At 28.0% G+C, this 18760-nt stretch overlaps 3 protein-coding genes and 2 non-coding genes across 5 annotated transcripts; 4 read left to right on the forward strand and 1 right to left on the reverse strand.

The window, feature by feature from the left end:
* The first annotated feature begins 2650 nt into the window (after positions 1–2650).
* Positions 2651–3625, forward strand: LOC114192215 (uncharacterized). The gene is made up of 2 exons (XM_085675461.1): positions 2651–3253; positions 3377–3625. Exon 1 carries the CDS (start codon positions 2690–2692, stop codon positions 3233–3235), a length of 546 nt encoding a protein of 181 aa, XP_085531587.1. The 5' UTR covers positions 2651–2689; the 3' UTR covers positions 3236–3253; positions 3377–3625.
* Positions 3626–11212: 7587 nt separating this feature from the next.
* LOC114192214 (uncharacterized) lies at positions 11213–12316 on the forward strand. The gene is made up of 2 exons (XM_028081858.2): positions 11213–11926; positions 12098–12316. The coding sequence occupies exon 1, from the start codon at positions 11268–11270 to the stop codon at positions 11898–11900; it is 633 nt and encodes a 210-aa protein (XP_027937659.1). The 5' UTR covers positions 11213–11267; the 3' UTR covers positions 11901–11926; positions 12098–12316.
* Positions 12317–15636: 3320 nt separating this feature from the next.
* LOC114190430 (Papain family cysteine protease) lies at positions 15637–17842 on the forward strand. The gene is made up of 4 exons (XM_028079308.2): positions 15637–16245; positions 16675–16794; positions 17012–17255; positions 17342–17842. Exons 1-4 carry the CDS (start codon positions 15652–15654, stop codon positions 17641–17643), a joined length of 1260 nt encoding a protein of 419 aa, XP_027935109.1. The 5' UTR covers positions 15637–15651; the 3' UTR covers positions 17644–17842.
* Positions 17843–17928: 86 nt separating this feature from the next.
* Positions 17929–18001, reverse strand: TRNAE-CUC (transfer RNA glutamic acid (anticodon CUC)). Its single transcript has one exon. It is a non-coding gene; the product is annotated as a tRNA-Glu (tRNA).
* Positions 18002–18579: 578 nt separating this feature from the next.
* TRNAE-CUC (transfer RNA glutamic acid (anticodon CUC)) lies at positions 18580–18652 on the forward strand. The gene has a single exon. It is a non-coding gene; the product is annotated as a tRNA-Glu (tRNA).
* Positions 18653–18760: the final 108 nt, after the last annotated feature.

The raw sequence follows: 18760 nt of genomic DNA on the forward strand, positions 1-18760 counted from the left end.
TTTAGTTGTGGTTATGCCTCAGTTACTCGGAATCATCAGCTATGATATTAGTGTTGAGTCTATACATCACTTTAATTCTAAAATCTTAAAATAAAATAATAATATTATGAACTTTAGTGTTTAATTTTGTCTATTTTATCAATTATGAGACTTTTGACTTACAATTACTATTCTCGACGATTTGTACTTAATTTGAATGTTTTCGGTACCTTTCTTGCCGGTATCAGAATGGTTCGGCACTTCAGAGCTTCCAAAAGTTCATCCCCAAATTTCTCGGATGAGTAAAGGTCAGTTTCTTTACATCCAAATAAATATTATATATATATATATATATATATATATATATATATATATATATATATATATATATATATATATATATATATATATTCATATTTTTACTAAATAGAGATCAATTTCATAATTTTGTTTTAATAATATTATAATACTTTAATAATTTCATTTTAAAAATAAAATATATAATAAGTATTAATATAATTAACTATTAAATGATTATTTTATGTACTGTGAAAGTATAATATCTATATATATGGCAAACAATTACACTTACGACGATATCATATTTCTTATCCCAGTATTAAATTATATAGAGTTCAATCTCTACACAGATTGAGACATTTCAATTTCCTAAACATTTTTAATTAGAAATAATGTTGTAATGTATGTACTTTTGTGTCATAGGTCTAAAAGTAAAATTGAAATCTGCAAATGAAAATTTATTCAATGTTTGATATCAAATGCGAGGACACTTATTGGACTCTAAAATTAAAATAAAATCACAACCAACTATAAAAATTAAAATTGAATAACTTATCTATAAATGGCCTATATGTAAACATGTAACATTTATTTTGCAATGTCTGAAATCTAACTGGTCAACGCATTTGTTGTGTAAAACGGATTTGAAAACGCTTACAAGTTCTCTTAAAACTTTCCCTAGGAAGAAACAATGCCAGACAGTTATTTGATATCTTACAAATTCTATTCATTTTTAATGTAAGAACTACAAAACAGAACTACAAACTCACTTGATAAATAATGTATACTGCAACGCAATCAATAACATGTAGAATGCTAAGAACATAAAGAAACTATGATTATTTCGAAAATATTCACACAAAATATTCTACAATAATAAAACAAGAGTTTAATTAATTCACAAAAAATAATGTAACTTTTAACTTAAAAATTTTAAAATAATTTTATGAATCTTGTTTACATGCTCAACTTTTCTCTATCGAATGTGAGAAACAATTTTATTCTAAAAAATTATCTTATCATAACTGATATGAGATATTTAGGTGATAAATTTGAATGAATTAGAGGATGAAATTTGTGTTGTTATTTTTAAGGAATTTGGAGGTAAAAATGAATAGATTTAAAAATAAAATTTATGAAAATTTGTGAGTGATTTGATTGATAAAATAAATTAAAAATTAAGTTCAATTAAAATAAAAACAAAATTGTCACATTGTCCTTGATGTTGAATATAATCTACAATATTAAAAAGATTTAAATGACTAAATTGAAAATAATAATAATAAAAATAGTATATTTACCTATTAAAAAAATTATAAAAATTATAAAAATTTTGGACATTAATTACTGTTGTTAGTGTAATTTTAAAAGTCTTATTTTTACATCATTATCATAGTTATGCAGGAATAGTTTTGTTGAGATGACTTTTTTTTTTTCTGATTAGGGAATCTATACTAGTATGTGATTTTTTGTTTACGATTCTTTGTAGGATTCAAACTGAACAACAAGAGTGATAGATCAAGTTCATGTCCAAGTCATCTTTTTTGGTTATGTTTTTTTCTTACAATTTGGTGGGCAACAATTATGGGAGAGAAATATGTATTGTTTAGATTTGTTATTGATTTTTTTTCTTATTCTTCCTTCTTTGTTTATTGTATTTGAGTTGAAACAACTCTATTACTCTTATTAATATATTTGTTCTTGTTGATAAAAAAAATAATAATTATGCAAGATTATTAGTGATAATTGGGGTTATTAATTTATATATAATTGCAAAGATAATAAAAACATTGTAGCGATTATAACACTTAATGATAATTAAATGGTATTTTACCATTAAGTATAAATAAGTTAAGGATAGATATTTTATTATTAATTACCCTCAAATATGCTCATGAGATGAGAGATGAGAAAATCAAACAATCTGACGATTTCTTTCTTTCTCTCATCTCCAACTAACATGTCTGTGACCTTCAAATGACCCTCAAATCATGCCTCCTTATTTCCTCTTAACAATAAATCTTTACATCCGAATACAATGTAAATGGTTTGGTTTCGTTTAAACCAGACGGCCAGACGTAAAAAAATTAAAATTAGGCATGAAAAAAAGTAAAAGAAAATATAAAATAAATAAATTCGGGAATGAAATTTGTCAACGCTATAAACTTGGAATCAAGGTTAATTAAACATACGATGCTATATAAGTTTTGGGAAGTAGAGAAAAATAAACGTGGTTTCATTCTTAATTAGCACGCAGCCTATGAAATCAAAATCCAACGTTCCAAAAACACTTAGGGTCGCAACCGTTCCAAAACGCTTTGGGACACTTGCTCCTAAAAAACCAATAACAAAATGGTAATTCATGCATGCATGTACTGTGTTTAAAGGAAAACAATTAAAGTTTAGGAAGATGCTTAGAGCTATAAAATGGGGTTCTCAACATAACCCTATAACCAAAACCAAAAGGAAAATAGGGTTTCTAATGGCTTCTGCTTCTCTCATTCTTGCATTGGCCATAATATTTTTCAGTCTCCCATTTCAAATTTCAGGAAACCAGTATGTGTCTCCACCACCACCTCACAAGAAACCCTATCACCATCCCAATCCACCACCACCATCTCAAATAGTGCACCACCACCCACCACCTCCTCATCCACTCCACCACTCTCCTCCACCGCCAAATAAACCATACAAGTCCACTCCTCCACCACCACCACCACCACCCAAAAAGAAACCCTACAAATACCCTTCTCCCCCTCCTCCGGTGCCGAAGAAGCCTTACCCAGTTTACCACTCTCCACCGCCACCGCCACCACCACACAAGAAGCCGTACAAATATCCATCTCCTCCACCTCCACCGCACAATAAGCCACCTTCCCCTCACCCAGTTTACCACTCTCCTCCGCCACCTCCTAAGCCATACAAATACCCTTCCCCTCCTCCACCACACAAATAATTCCCCATTAATATTATGGTAAAATATTTCTCTTCTCTGTATACCTCTGCATGTTATATATATCAAGCATTCTTTAGTCTCTGTGATGTTTTGATTTTGTTTTAGACATGAACTGATACAGCCCTGCACGTCTTTTTCTAGGATCTGAGCAGAGGAAGCCATGAACTGAAGGGAGCACTTCCAAAATGTAATGGAATAAAAGATGGAACTTTTCATATATTTTCATTGGTGTTTAATTATTGTTCAGAATGGATTTTCTTTTTCTATTTTTAGTAAGGTACTGTTCCCTCCATGCATTTACTTCATTTTGGCCATGCACTGTAATTTTTGAAGGTTGTCTGTTCGCGTATTAGGCTGGCAAAGCAATATAAAGAATATATATTTCACCAACATTCTCTTCGTACTGTGACGAAAAAGTACTAATATTATTAATGATACGACAAAAACAACAATATGTGTTAATTAAGTGTTTGAAAAAAGATTGTTTGATACTCACATTTTTTCTCTTACTTCTACTTTAATTAATATAATAATGTATGTTAGAATTTTAGTTAAAAATTGTGTCATGTGAATGTATTTTATTTGGTGGTGTCAAAATAACACCACCTTAAGTGTTTATGTTGTGTAGATATCCATAAATCATAATGGAGTATGAGTGTGAGGCTCCTGATGGTGATATTGATTGTGGTAGTGAAGGCATGTTGATAATGATAAATTACTATTTTTATATTCAATGCGATGATAGTTATGGCGATCAAATGTGAATATGTTTAGTTATTTTTAAAGTTTTAAAAAATAGATTTATTTTAAAAAAAATATCGTTTTTGTATGAGATTAAATTAAATTTGTCTTTAATCAATTAAGGATATGAAATAAATTTCATATGACTGTATTGTATCGAAAGATAAGAGTTTTTTTTTTATTATTATTCCATGTCATTATTTATAGAGATGTTAACCGAAATTATAGTGCTAAATTATGTAATAACTTATGTCTTTCCGTATAAATTATACAAAACCGAGACACTTCCAATAAGTATTTATTAATAACATTTGATTCTTAAGTTTTGAGGGGCAATTTAATTTTAAAAATATTTGAATTTAATATTTTTAAATTTATTTTATTTTAAATTGTTGTTTTTTTATACTTTTTTTTATAAAGTAATTTCAATTTATTGAATTTTGATTTACCTATTTAGACAAAAGTATATTAATCACTACCAAAATACAAAAAAAAAAATATTTTAATATGAAATTTTTAATAATTAAAACATATTAATATTAACGATTTTTTAACTTATCTTAATTGATGATTATTTTTTTGGCAGTTCGTTATTTGTTTAATTTTTATTCTAAATATTTTTACAAAAATTTAGAATGTTAGTTTCTTTCCTGTTGTTTTAAAAAACACATTTTACTATATTTTTTTTTTATAAAAGGTAATTACTCTTTAAATATTTTTTCCAACACATTATTAGGAAAATTTTTAAAGAAAACGAAGTCACCAAACATGTTGCAAAGCATAGTATGAATTATGAGATAACACAAATAATTAAATTAATTGAGCATTCGCGAGTGCATTGATAACGGAACATTTACCACCATATAGTTGACACTCGCCAAGGAAGGTAAGTCAAATGTACGTCATATGAAATGAAGAGAAAACAAATAAAATGAGTAACAGCCATGCTCCACAAGAACTAGGGAGATGATATAATTTTGAGGGGTTTTCTGAGTTTTTCTTTTTGTAATTTTTAGCTTGATTGAATAAAAAAATTATTTATATAATATGAATTAAATGTGATATTAATAAGTGTTAAAAAAATACTAATCAATAATTAATTTAAGATTTAGAGAGTCTTATCTAATTCATCCTCTATAAAAATATATATTTATAATATAAGAAAATACATCTGAATTAGAGGATACTCTTCATATTTCAAATTAATTTCCAATAAATACTCTTTAATACCTACTAATATTGTATTTAATTATCATAATATGAATAATTTAATTATTATATTTAATTGAAAGATATAAATTACAAAGAAAAATACAGAACAATTTCAACCCCGTGTCGTGTGAGTAAAATTCCTTCCAATAGAAACATAATCAAATATTATTCTTTTATTAGTTTTCTGGTTGATGTAGAATCATGCACTCATTATTGATCGATTATCCCATTAAAAGTTTTTTCTCATATTGCTCAATAGATAAAACAATAATATATCCATAATAAACATCATCTTTATTATTATATTTTTCTTCACTATTTTGGTGGTTACTTTTTTTTTTCTCCTTTTTTTTTATATATATTTCTTGAATTTCTTTTTCTTTCAACTCCTCCTCTTTATTTTTTTACTCTCATCTACTCCTTTTTATATTCTCTTCTTGCCAACTCCTCTTTTATTTCTTTTTCTCTCGTCTCCTTCTCTTTTATTTCTTTTGTTTTCATCTTATTCTCTTCTAATTTATTTTGCTTATTATTAAAGACATATAGATAAGTGCTTATTATTAAAGACATATATTATTACTTATTCTATGATTATATTATTATCTATACATACCGACTGGAACATCAAAATATCCTAGCAAATATCCCATTTTCAGATATAAGATCAAGAAAACTAGACCTCTTAGTCTAAGATCCAAAATCTAAAACCCAAAAAAGCTATTGAAATTGAGAAATAAGTCAAAAACTTTCACAAGATTAATTAGAAAAAATACATTTTGTTTCAATCTTAGTTTTGATTTTGGATTTTGAAAACAATCAATATTACTAATGTTGGTACTGTCATTTTACTAAAATTTGTAGTGTAACTTCTTTTATTAATGTTGGTTTGCATGTTTAACTTCTTTTATAAATGTTTCTTTTACTTATCGTGTTATCTAGTTCACACGACTCTAATTATAACAAGTAGATAAAAATCAAGACCTAACAACTCAGACACAACAAAATGTTTTATATCAACCCTCTCTTTTATTTAGGATGGATTATTTTTTTATTTTTATTTTTTGTTTATTGAGATGTATTTGAAGAAAAATATGGAAGACGAAACACAAAAGCAAAAAATTTAAAAGATATTAAATATTAAACTTTTTTCAAATAATCAAATTATATCTTTGATATAACCAATTTGTAAGTAATATTAATAAAATATTTACAAAAATAATTTATAAATAGTGTTATAATAAAATAAATATTTAAAACAATTTAAAATAAAGTAAATCAATTTAATATTTTATAAGTGTACCCCTATATATTATAAAAATAAATTAATATTTAGAATAAAGAACATTTAAATTATAAACCAAATAAAATAGCGTAATATTTTATTAATATATTTGTTTTTAATACTATAATAAAATAAATAAGTAAAATAAAAATATTGAAATAATAAGTATGATACAATTAATTGTTTTACTTTTTAAATTTTAAAATAATTTATTTTACGATATTATTTTAATATAATTTTGATTTTATAACATTTTTTATTTTAGTTTCAAATTTATTTAACCCTAATTTATATTTCAAATTATTTTTATATCAAATTACTTTTAAAAATTTATTTCACACCTTTTTAAAAATATATATATATATATAGCAAATTTTTATTTTATTTATTTAATCATATTAATTTTCACTTCTTTTAATATAAATAATTTATTTATTTTTACTCTTGATTCAAACAAATAAGAAATTATTAGTTTTGTTGACTCAATAAGAATTTGCAAGAAGAAAGTTAAAAAAAAAATATTTACATAATATTTTAATAATTCAGATGTGACTATATTATAATATTACTCAATCAAACTTGTCTGACAGTAAGATGTGACGTTTAGCTAGAACCTACCCTCATCACCAGATTGAACAAATGCACATGCATTACCACTTTATAAATGGGAAAATTCAGCAATTTCACGTGTCTATTATGCACAATAAATATTTACTTTTTGTTGCATAAGTAGAAACTATAGTAGATTTTTATATTTATATAAAGGAATTTACAATTATAATTTGTATTTGAAAATAAGAAAATATAGTAAGTAAACTTTATAATAAATAAATATTTTTAAATATGTAATGTATTTTTATATCTACAGTAATTAATTTTAACTGTAATATAACCTTACTTTTAACTATTCATAATTTATTTTTTAAATTAAGTTAAAAAAAATTGTACATATAGCATAAATATTTAATGTTAATTTTTTTTTTCATATAAAATTTAAATTAGTTTATTTTTAAAATTTTATTTTAGTTTAGTTCCTTATATTTATAAATTTATAGGTTTAGTCTTTTTACTAAATTTTATTAAATTTATTTAATATTTTAAATTTATTTTTATAATAATATTTATATTTTTAAAATTGTTTAACATATTTTTTGCTTTTAATGATAATTGAAAAATATGTTTAAAATATTAAATAAATTTAACAATATTTATTTAATAAGTTTAAATTCATATATATTTTTAAAAATAAAAAAACCAAATTGATTTAAAGTTTAAAAGAAATATTTTTTATCAAAATTTAAGAAACAAGTTCATATTTAATCTAATATTTTATCAAGTTAACGAGGTATATAGGTATGTAGATTAAGGATGTCAAAACAATTTGTATTTGTGATTATCTGCGAATAAAATTCACAACAGATAGGGAATTGATTTTGAGAATGAATATACGTAGATAACGGGTATATGTATTTTTTATACCCGTATGTTAACAGGGCAGGTACAGGTATATGTTATATTCTAATTTAAATTAAATAAAAAATAAAATAAATGATTAAACCGTCAACACATTGATTTTGAATGGGTTATTTTTCATCAATTGATTTTAAAAAATCTTCATTTATTTGTAAACTAACATTCAACACTATTTAAATGATTATTTGCACTTTGTTTGAAATTTATAAATGTTATGTATTGTATTTTTATTTTAATTTATAATTAAAATTTGTTGTTAAATATTAATTTTTTTTTTACAAATACTCGCGAGTATATTTGTAAATACTAAAAAATTATGTAGATATTCGCAAAACGAATATTCAAACGAATATAAATACAGATAAAGAACAAATATTTATCTAATAAATTGGACACAAGAGAGTTAATATATATATATATATATATCCTATCCTATCATATCAGCCCGTTGAGATAGATCTTACGGATGTTTTCTCATAGGATTACCTACCACCATAATTTAATCTTATTAATATGTTAATTTATTTTCTCACATGATTGTTTGCTTTGTAAACCTTCTCACCCTCCTTTATCATATTATTTTTATAAATAAAAATAGTAAATGATAAGATAATAACATTTTTTCAATTAAATAAGCTTAAAATTAAATTTAATTAAATTTCATAGAAAATTGTGAAGTTTACGAATAAAGAGAAAAAAAAAAATAGAAAACAGAGATGACATCGGATAACTCACGAGTCTTGGCCTACTCCAGTAAGCTATTATAGGTAGAAATGCATAACAATGGCACGTGAATCGGTGCTTTCAGGAATGGAGCATAAAATACCATTTTTATCGTATAATTCATAGTCAAGAATTAAAATAAAAAGAATACACAATTTAAGAACTTGTACTATGCCGATAATAGAAAATTTGGGTGAGATTGATTTAACATTGTGGAATCTTATTCTAAGCTTTTATATTTATCTCTTTTGATTTTGATATATATTTGGTCAATGCAGTCACATATAATAAAGTTAATATGGACCTGCATTGAGCTGGCAAGCAAAATGCAGCTCCCATGTTTTTCCACTTTAGATTCTCATATCCCAAGTTGAAGCCTTCCCTCCCACTTATCCTTACACAAATTTATTCAAACACAGATACCAAGTTAAAATAGTATAATTTGCTTTTATGTAATATTTTTTAATAAATTTGAACAAATTTAATATCATTAAATTGATTTTTAAGATGAGATTTACATATATTTATTATAAATTAGTTTTATTTGTAGTTGATATAAAATTTTAATTACAACTTTTTTGTGTTAAAATATATATATATCTTAAACATGAAATTAAATATTAGTGAATGGTATAAGAGGAATAATACAATAAGTAAAACAAATAATAATTTTGTTAATAATAAGTTAAACAATTGGTAGAATAAATTTTATTTCATAATTATGAATTTTAAAATTAATTTAACCTCACATAACGAAGTTATAAAATAATTTTTGCTTATTCCTAATTATTGTGAGACTTTGAACATGTTTTTAATTTAGTTCAGTTTTTTATTTTAATTTACATAATTAACTTCTATAATTAACTTCTAGATTGAACTTTGGTCAAAATTTAATGAATTTAATTTGTTCTCCTCGTAATAAACAAAAAATTGTATATTTATATAAAAGATTGACGAATAAATATACAAATTAGCATATGTTTATTTATTGTGCGTGTTTAAAACCAAGTGTTTAGGAATTACGTAGTGGTGTTTTATGGATTTGTATCAATAAAATTGTTATATGTAATTTTAGATTATTTTAAAATAAAAGATAATAGAAGAAACATCCATATTACCAAAGTTCACAACCGTTTTAATAATTACGAATATTAAAATAAAATATAAAAACCTTAGTAAAATAATAATTAATTAATTTGCTGATATAAACAAATTGAAAATATTCATCCATTACAATTCATAAACGTATAGATTCTTTAAGTATGTTATTAGGAATTAAATTGTGTGATAATATGTAGTTGAAATTATATTATTATTTTTCTATTTCTCATTGTGAAAAATTATATAAATGTAACATACAAAGTCGCTTCTAATATGTTTTTTTCTTTTCAAACTGTGAAATAACAATCTATGGATTTAAAAAAAAAAAAAAAAACTTAGGAATTGCTTAACAAATTTCTTCCCATGAACTTTCAGGAAAAAACTAAGACGGGTTCCTTAAAATTAGTTGGTATATTTTTAGAAAAACTTTTATATACTTTATTTGATTTTTCTGTAAAGTTGTCGAAAGAAGTGTAGCTTATAAAAATGTTTGGGTTTCTTTTTATTTACTTTTTCTAAAAATATTTTTAAAATTATAAAAAATTTTGAAATTGTTAAAACATGTAAAGATTAAACTTATAGTTTTTTAGCGGAGATACTTTTCCCCCCATACAGTTATTAGAATGAAATAAATAGTTTAGACAAGTACAAGATTCTTAAATTATATACGAAGAGGGAAAGCAAGTTAAAAAAATATTTTTATAAAATATTTTAAAAAGTTATCCATATTTTTATTTAAGTTTCTCAAATGACACGGCTCAATTAATCCATCTCATTGTTTTAATTAAAAACAACTTAAGAAAAATATAAGAAATAAAAAGTTGGCGGAAGACAAATACCCAAAAATCATGCATGTTGAACTGAGTGATGTTTGGGTGTTAGAAACAATAAATAATTAAATCAGATTGTTTGTCTTTTCTTCCCCACAAAATGAAAAATAAAGGTTGTGTCAGCATTTTCTGACTACTACAGAATACACAGACTGGCATCCATGCACTTATTTACTTTTTTTACTTCTACAATACAAAATTTATGACTAAAATCAATTCAAACTCATAATTTATCCATATTTAACTTTTAATTTTAACCATCTTATAATTGGTCAATACGAATCGGTTAGCAAATCTAGGACAAAACTTAGATGCTTTTGGTTAAGTATTTCTTTAAGCTGTTATTTTCATCATGATCACAATTCAAGTTTTACTTAATGAATAGTTGATATTTTGATCAGAGTTCTGCGTATAATTTTTGTATAAAAAAAAAAAGCACCCAAGTCTGAAAGCTGTGTTCTAAAAGGTCTTAAAGTCAATAATTTACCCATAGTTAGTTCAGAGACAGCGTTACATGATAATTAACGTGGGTTTCCGAGAAGGTGAAGAACTAAGAGTAAACTAAGATGCAGGGTTGGAGTTAAATGGTAAAGAAACAACTATAAAAGGAGATGCAGAAGGTCCCTTAAGAGCATAACCAAAACCCAGTTAACAACAGAGTTGGAGAAAAATGGGGTCTCTAATGGCCTCTGCAACTATCACTCTTGCATTTGCCATAATCCTTTTCAGCCTCCCATCTGAAACCTCCGCCAACCACTACTCCTACTCCTCTCCTCCACCTCCCAAGAAACCCTACCACTACCCTTCTCCACCACCACCATCACCCTCACCACCACCACCCTACCACTACCCATCTCCACCACCACCACCAAAGAAGCCCTACAAATACTCATCACCACCCCCTCCAGCCCCCACATACCCTCACCCTCACCCTCACCCTCACCCCTACCCTCACCCACACCCAGTGTACCACTCCCCACCACCCCCACCACCAGTTTACAAGCCTTACCCTCACCCAGTTTACCACTCTCCTCCACCCCCTCCTAAGAAGCCATACAAATACCCTTCCCCTCCTCCACCGGTGCACAAACACCCCTACCCTCACCCACACCCAGTCTACCACTCCCCACCACCCCCACCACCAGTTTACAAGCCTTACCCTCACCCACACCCAGTTTACCACTCTCCTCCACCATCACCTCACAAGAAGCCTTACAAGTACAAGTCTCCTCCTCCTCCGGTCTACTCTCCACCTCCACCCCACTACTACTACAAATCCCCTCCTCCTCCTTACCACTACTAGACACCCCTCTCGCTTCACACCACATGGTATTCAAATCCTTCCAACATTTTCCTTGTCTTTTTCTTTTACTGTTGAGTAATCTTTCATTTCAAACAAAAGATCTGTGTCTGTCTGTCAAACATTCTCTTTTCCTTGTTGGATTTGTGAATTCTTTTCCTTGACGTGGACTCACACACTGTATACGTGTTTTTTTGTAGGATCTTAAATGCGAAAGCCGTGGACGGGAAAGTCACCAAGAAGTATAAATGTTTATCAATTGTTTAGAGAACTGTGTTTACTTCAACAGTCGTTATGCTTTTCTTCTATTATTAGACAGTTGTGAGGCTTGTGTTCTGCATGTGTCTACACTTGTCTGAATCTTTTGTAATTTTCAAAGTCTGCTTTATCAACCTCACCAAATAAATTATTCCTTCTCAGTCCTCGGATATTGTATGTATAATGTTATTAGTCATTTGATTTCGGAAGCATATTTTAACAGAAAAATCTGAACTTTGAATAAAAGTAAAATAATAAGTATCCTATGTTAACATTTTCGTGAGTAAAAAAAATTGCTTTTAGTTTCCCCCTTCAGTTAAGTGTCTCATGTTTTCATCATAAAAAAATATATATCCAGAGATTTCTTGACGTGAACAAAATCTCCTTGATTGACGCTGGAATCCTGCTTGAGTGTAATAATTTAATCTGACACATTTATTTGTAAGTAAAAATTTTGGTTTAAGTTTAAGTTACAGACGAGTTGATGAATAAAAATAAGATTTATAAAATATTAATAGTTTTAATCACTACGTAAAGACAAAGTGTTTGTGTGCGTTTTTGGCCCAATCTGTTTGATTGACCTTCCTGTGCCTTCAAGCTTGAACCAATAGATTGAACAAAGTTTTCATTGGAGAGTTTTATTCCCAGCCATTTGTCTCATGCCTCACACTATTATTAAGCAGATTTGGCTAGTGTGTGTGTTCCATGATCTTAACGTATATCAAGTATATATGTGTAATAAACATTTTCAAGGCATCTACAAAATATCCAGTACATTATTTTTGGGTTCTAAATTGTGATAGAGCTTAACCATTGTAATACACTCGATCACTTTTATAAAAAAGTAAATTTTAAATTAAATTTAACTTTACAAAACAATTTATAAAATAAATTTTATGTTTATATAAATTAATTTTATTTTTAGTTGATATAAATTTCTAACACATCTTTAATCAAGATATATAAATATTTGAATATTATCATTGGACATTAATAAAGGATTTGATAATAATTTAATAATAAATAACAAAGTTTTGTAAAAAATATTTTTTAATTTATAATTTTGATATCATGTTAAAAATAAATTTTTAAGTCCAACTCAATCTAATTAATTTGTTAGATAAAATTTATTATACTTATATATTGTTGAAATAAAACTTTCAAGAGATAAAATAATAAATATTAATAAATAAGTGAGAATAATAAATCTATTTCTGAAGAAAATTGAACAAAGTCCGAATTCACTTATCAAATATCAATATTTCAACATGGCTACTAACCTATGTTTTAACTATACCTTTTTTTTTATTAATGAGTTGTTTAAATTATGGATATGTTATCTTATGCTTAATTTTAAGATTTAAATAACTCAAAAAATAATTAATTATATAAACAATTGTCTCTAATTTTAAACCAATCAAAATTATATAGGACAATAAAATAATATTAATATAATTAAACGATTCATTGTGTATGCTCTAAATTGATCAATTTTCGGAGGAACTTAAGATTGAAAGAACAATCTTTTTTTCACATGACTTCGTGTCTAAGCTGTTGACGAGAAGGTACAAGCCAAACGAAGCATAGAAAGGAAAAATATTTATTGTTAAAATGTAGATTCACATTTTATACAGATTTAAATATTATTTTAGTCCATATTTTTATGCAGTTTATTTAATTTGATTTTTTTTTATGTTCAATTTGATTTTTATTATGCTAAATTATTTTGAATTTCATTATGTTTATTGATCACGTTTAAATTAACAATGACAAAGTCACATTATATTGAATGTTTCAACTATATGATTATATGTGTTTTGTTTAAATAAGTATCCATTTTAATTAAATTTGTTCAATTTAGTTTCATCATCCATTTCATCACCTTCATTCTCTATTCCATGATCTTTTATCATTGTCACCATTACCACCACCATTGTTGTTGCTATTACCACTACCACAACCACATTAGAACCACTGTCACCACCAAACTAAATCCACAATTACCACTGCCACATTAAAATAACAGTCACTTAGAACCACAATACAATCACCATCACCTCACTAAAACCACCACCCCCACGACATTAAACCCACCAACAACAACAACACTCATGGTGGTATAGATTTTAGCGTGATGGTGGTGAATATGGGTTTAGAGTGGTAATGGAGGTGGTGGCATCGATAATAGTGGTGGTGACGGTGGTAGTGGTGAAGTGTCATGAAATAAAAAATGAAGATAATAAAGGAGTCCATGGTGAAGGTCATGATGAAGTAGATACTCAAGGCTTTTTTGTATTTTGGGATTCTTTAGAAGTTGAATTTGTATAAATGGGTTCATTATTTTTTTTTTTTGCGAAAATTGGTCAAGTCGTAACATTGGAGGTGAAGTCGTCTTCCCCCTGACCGATTTCTTTATTTTTTTTTGTCGAAAGTGATGTCGTACTATACTATAACGTTTTTTCTTTTAAAAAAAGTGAAGTCGTCGGTATGCATAACGACTTCACCTTTCCAATTTTTTTTTTTTGTTTTTTATTTATTTTTTTCTTCATAATATATGAATTTTGATTATTTTTTTAATTTAAATTTATTGGAAAAATAAACAGTAAAAAAATCAATAGAATAAAAATTAACTTTAAATTAATATATTTTAAAAAAACAAATAACTTATAAATTTAAAAAACATTGATAACTTATAAATTAATAAAAAATAACGAAAACTAAAAATTAAAAAAAAAATAATCAAAACAGTTAAATTGAAAAAAAGGAAAAAAATAAGGAAAAGTGAAAAACTAAAAAAAAAAAATTAAAACTAAAAAGTTAAAAAAAAATGAAAAGTGAAGTCGTCATGATACGGTACGACTTCACTTTTCAATTCTACTAGTAGACGTTGTTATAAAAAATAACGATATTATTTTTTTTTTAAAAGAAAAGCAAATCGGCTTGGGGAAAACAATTTCACCCTGAAAGTCGTCCTCCTCAACAACGATTTGACCCAATTTAAAAAAAAAAAATCAACGGATCCTATTTTACAACATTTTTTTCAAAAAACACCCTTAAATACAAAAAAGCCGATATCGAAAATAATGAAGTAGAGTATGAAACTAAATTCAATAAATTTAACTAAAATATAAATTTATTAGAATAAAACACAAATATTCATAATTAAAATAGTCTAATCCACATAGTATAATTATAGTCTAATTTGGACACTCTGTTATTATCAATTTATACAACACTACCAAAAATAATAAAATTAAACATAACTTTTCGAAATAAAAACCAAATCAAACAACAAAAAATGACTAATTGAACAAATTTTGAATAAAGATCCATTACAATAATGTATAAATTTAGACAAATATTATTTTTGGTCTTACTCAGGTTTAAGACTCTGAGCCTTACCCACGTGTCGCTTTGCATGTTGAGCCTCACCACTGCATGCTGCCACCTTTCCATGCGTTTTCAATTCACGCTTATACCCCTGCCCTACACCGCCATGTACTCTCCAATATCACCCTTCGAAGGCTATAAATGTAATTACATATTTACTGAATACAACACCATAAAAGCGCGAAGAAGAGCCGAATTAGTAGCAGAGAAGGCAGAGGTAGCACGCGCAGACATGGTGGCAAAGCGAGGTCATGCCCTCACGTGCTTCGTACGTCTTTCACTCTTCCTCTTCGCTCTAACCCTAACTTCTGCTCGCCAAACCACGGTTCAAGACATAGCCAGAAAGTTGAAGCTCGAGGACAACCAACTTCTGCGAACGGAGAAGAAGTTCAAAGTCTTCATGGAGAATTACGGGAGGAACTACTCCACAAGGGAAGAGTATTTACAGCGTTTGGAGATTTTCGCACTAAACATGCTGAGAGCGGCAGAGAACCAGGCGCTCGATCCCACTGCCATCCACGGCGTCACGCAGTTCTCCGATCTCACCGAGGACGAGTTTCAACGGCACTACACCGGTGTCAATGGCGGCTTCTCGTTGAATAATGGCGCCGGCGGAGTGGCACCGCCGTTGGAGGTGGATGGACTGCCGGACGATTTCGATTGGCGAGAGAAAGGGGCTGTCACCGAAGTTAAAATGCAGGTACATATATATGATAAGTTTAGCTTTAATTTCTACGAAGAAAATTACATTTCAACTAACTACAATTCATGATTATTATGATTCTTTGAAGTGGTATATTTTTTGTTTTCACTAATTACTAATTCTTTGAAGTATTTAATATTTTATTTTATTTTTAGCTAACTGATTCCAGCTATGAACAATTAGTTAAAATGTCACTATTAAAAAATAAATTGGTAAGAAAAGTGTATGGGAAGAAAAATTGGTTTGGCAATAGATTTTTTGCAGGCGTAACCTTAAGAAAGGTTTTATAGGTCCTGAAGATTCTTAAGTTAACAATACGTTATGATTATTTGTGATCAGAGTTTATAACTGTTTTCCTTTTTTAAGTGAAAGTCTTTTCTAAACTTAATTCATCTGTGTTATGAATATTCCATTTTTTGAAAACAGGGTAAATGTGGATCATGCTGGGCGTTCAGCACCACGGGATCTATAGAAGGAGCCAATTTTATTGCCACCGGAAAACTTCTCAATCTCAGTGAACAACAGCTCGTAGACTGTGACAGCCAGGTACTTATAAAAATATTTCTGTTCAAGTTCAAGGATTGTTAGATGCATATCTCTTTATAACTTGCTTTCTTCAGCGCTTTTCAATGCATAAATGTCACAACCTTTATGCATCCCGATTCATTTCTGAACTGGGGTTTTTCTTTACATGAATCCACTTTGCCTTTACACTTGTAAATTTTGCCCCTGATAACTTTTTTGTTCAATTTCTGTTTCCAAGTGTGACATAACAGAAAGGGCCACATGTGACAATGGCTGTAATGGAGGTCTTATGACAAATGCCTACAAGTATTTGCTGGGGTCTGGTGGGTTGGAGGAGGAGTCTTCATACCCCTACACAGGGGAGAAAGGTGAATGCAAGTTTGATTCAGGGAAAGTAGCTGTTAGGATCACAAATTTCACCAACATTCCTGTGGATGAGAACCAAATTGCTGCATATTTAGTGAAGCACGGTCCACTTGCTAGTAAGTCCTCGTAATAAAACAATCTTTAATGTTTAATGCTAGTACTATATCTGTATGTCTTAACATTCATGAACTTTAATGTGTAGTTGGTCTGAACGCAATTTTTATGCAAACATACATTGGCGGTGTGTCATGCCCTCTCATATGCAGCAAGAATTGGCTGAACCATGGTGTGTTGCTTGTGGGATATAGAGCAAAAGGGTTCTCAATTCTGAGGCTTGGCAACAAACCATACTGGATCATCAAGAATTCGTGGGGGAAGAACTGGGGAGTAGATGGGTATTACAAGCTCTGCCGAGGGCATGCCATGTGTGGAATGAACACAATGGTCTCTGCTGCAATGGTCGCCCAAACACAAACACCTACACAAAGTTATGCTTCCTATTAGCTACCTCTTCTGCTACGTACTTATGCAAACACAAGTATTTATTTTCACTCTAGCTACAATATGAGTGATGTGAGCTGCATCTTTATATTAACCTCCCTCTTTAAGTAAACTTTCATGTTACTGTAGTTATGAAATATAAATGTGATGTATGATAATGTGTGCACTATCTATAATAAGTAAGATCTTTATAAGATGAAAACGGAGCATACCATGTTAAGAGTTATCTCTCTGCTATATGACAAGAATTGTGCAATTTTGAAATGTGGGAAATTAAGCAAAAAAAACTTCCATTGCCGAGACTTGAACCCGGGTCTCTCAGGTGAGAGCCGAGTATCCTAACCAACTAGACTACAACAGATTTTGCTAAAACTGTTATGATGCACAATGGTGTTTTGTAACATATTAATTGTGTAGTTACAAACATGGATGGGAAAGTAACGTAATTAAATGAAAATTTGTTAACTTCATTAAATTAAATTGAATATTAATGAAAAGAAATAACTTTAAGGACTTAGTTGTGGTCTAATGAGTATGAGACTAGGACTTATACATGGAACCTGCAATTACCAATGATGATAAACTTCACAACAACACTATTTTCATTTTCATCTAGCTGCACTTGCACTACTGAAATAATAAACTTTTCCATCTCCCTGCGCTTTCATTATTGAAACAATTTTTTTTTATTTTCATGATACCTTGAGCAAAATATTTCATGATACCATGTTGTGAGTTTATATAATACATCATAAAATTTAAAGTTGTCACTTAATTAAATCAATAAGAGAGGGAAATGTGTTTTAGAAACTATAAGAAAATGAGTTAGGTATATTTTTCCTATAAATGAAAAATAAAAAATAAAATTAGAGCTTATAAATTTCATTATTTGATTTTAGAATCTTCTAGAATAATTAAATATTTCAATAATTTCAACATTCCGTTGTAGTCTAGTTGGTTAGGATACTCGGCTCTCACCCGAGAGACCCGGGTTCAAGTCCCGGCAAGGGAATATAATTTTTGATGTGATTAGACTTAATGGAATTAAGTTGTAATGAACTTTAAAACGTATTAACATAAAATAAATTAATTAAGATGACAATTTGTGTGATCCTAAACT

This window comes from Vigna unguiculata, chromosome 7 (genome assembly GCF_037176805.1).
Source record: "Vigna unguiculata cultivar grain cowpea cultivar isolate G323 ecotype 2 chromosome 7, ASM3717680v1, whole genome shotgun sequence".
Classification (NCBI taxonomy): Eukaryota; Viridiplantae; Streptophyta; class Magnoliopsida; order Fabales; family Fabaceae; genus Vigna; species Vigna unguiculata.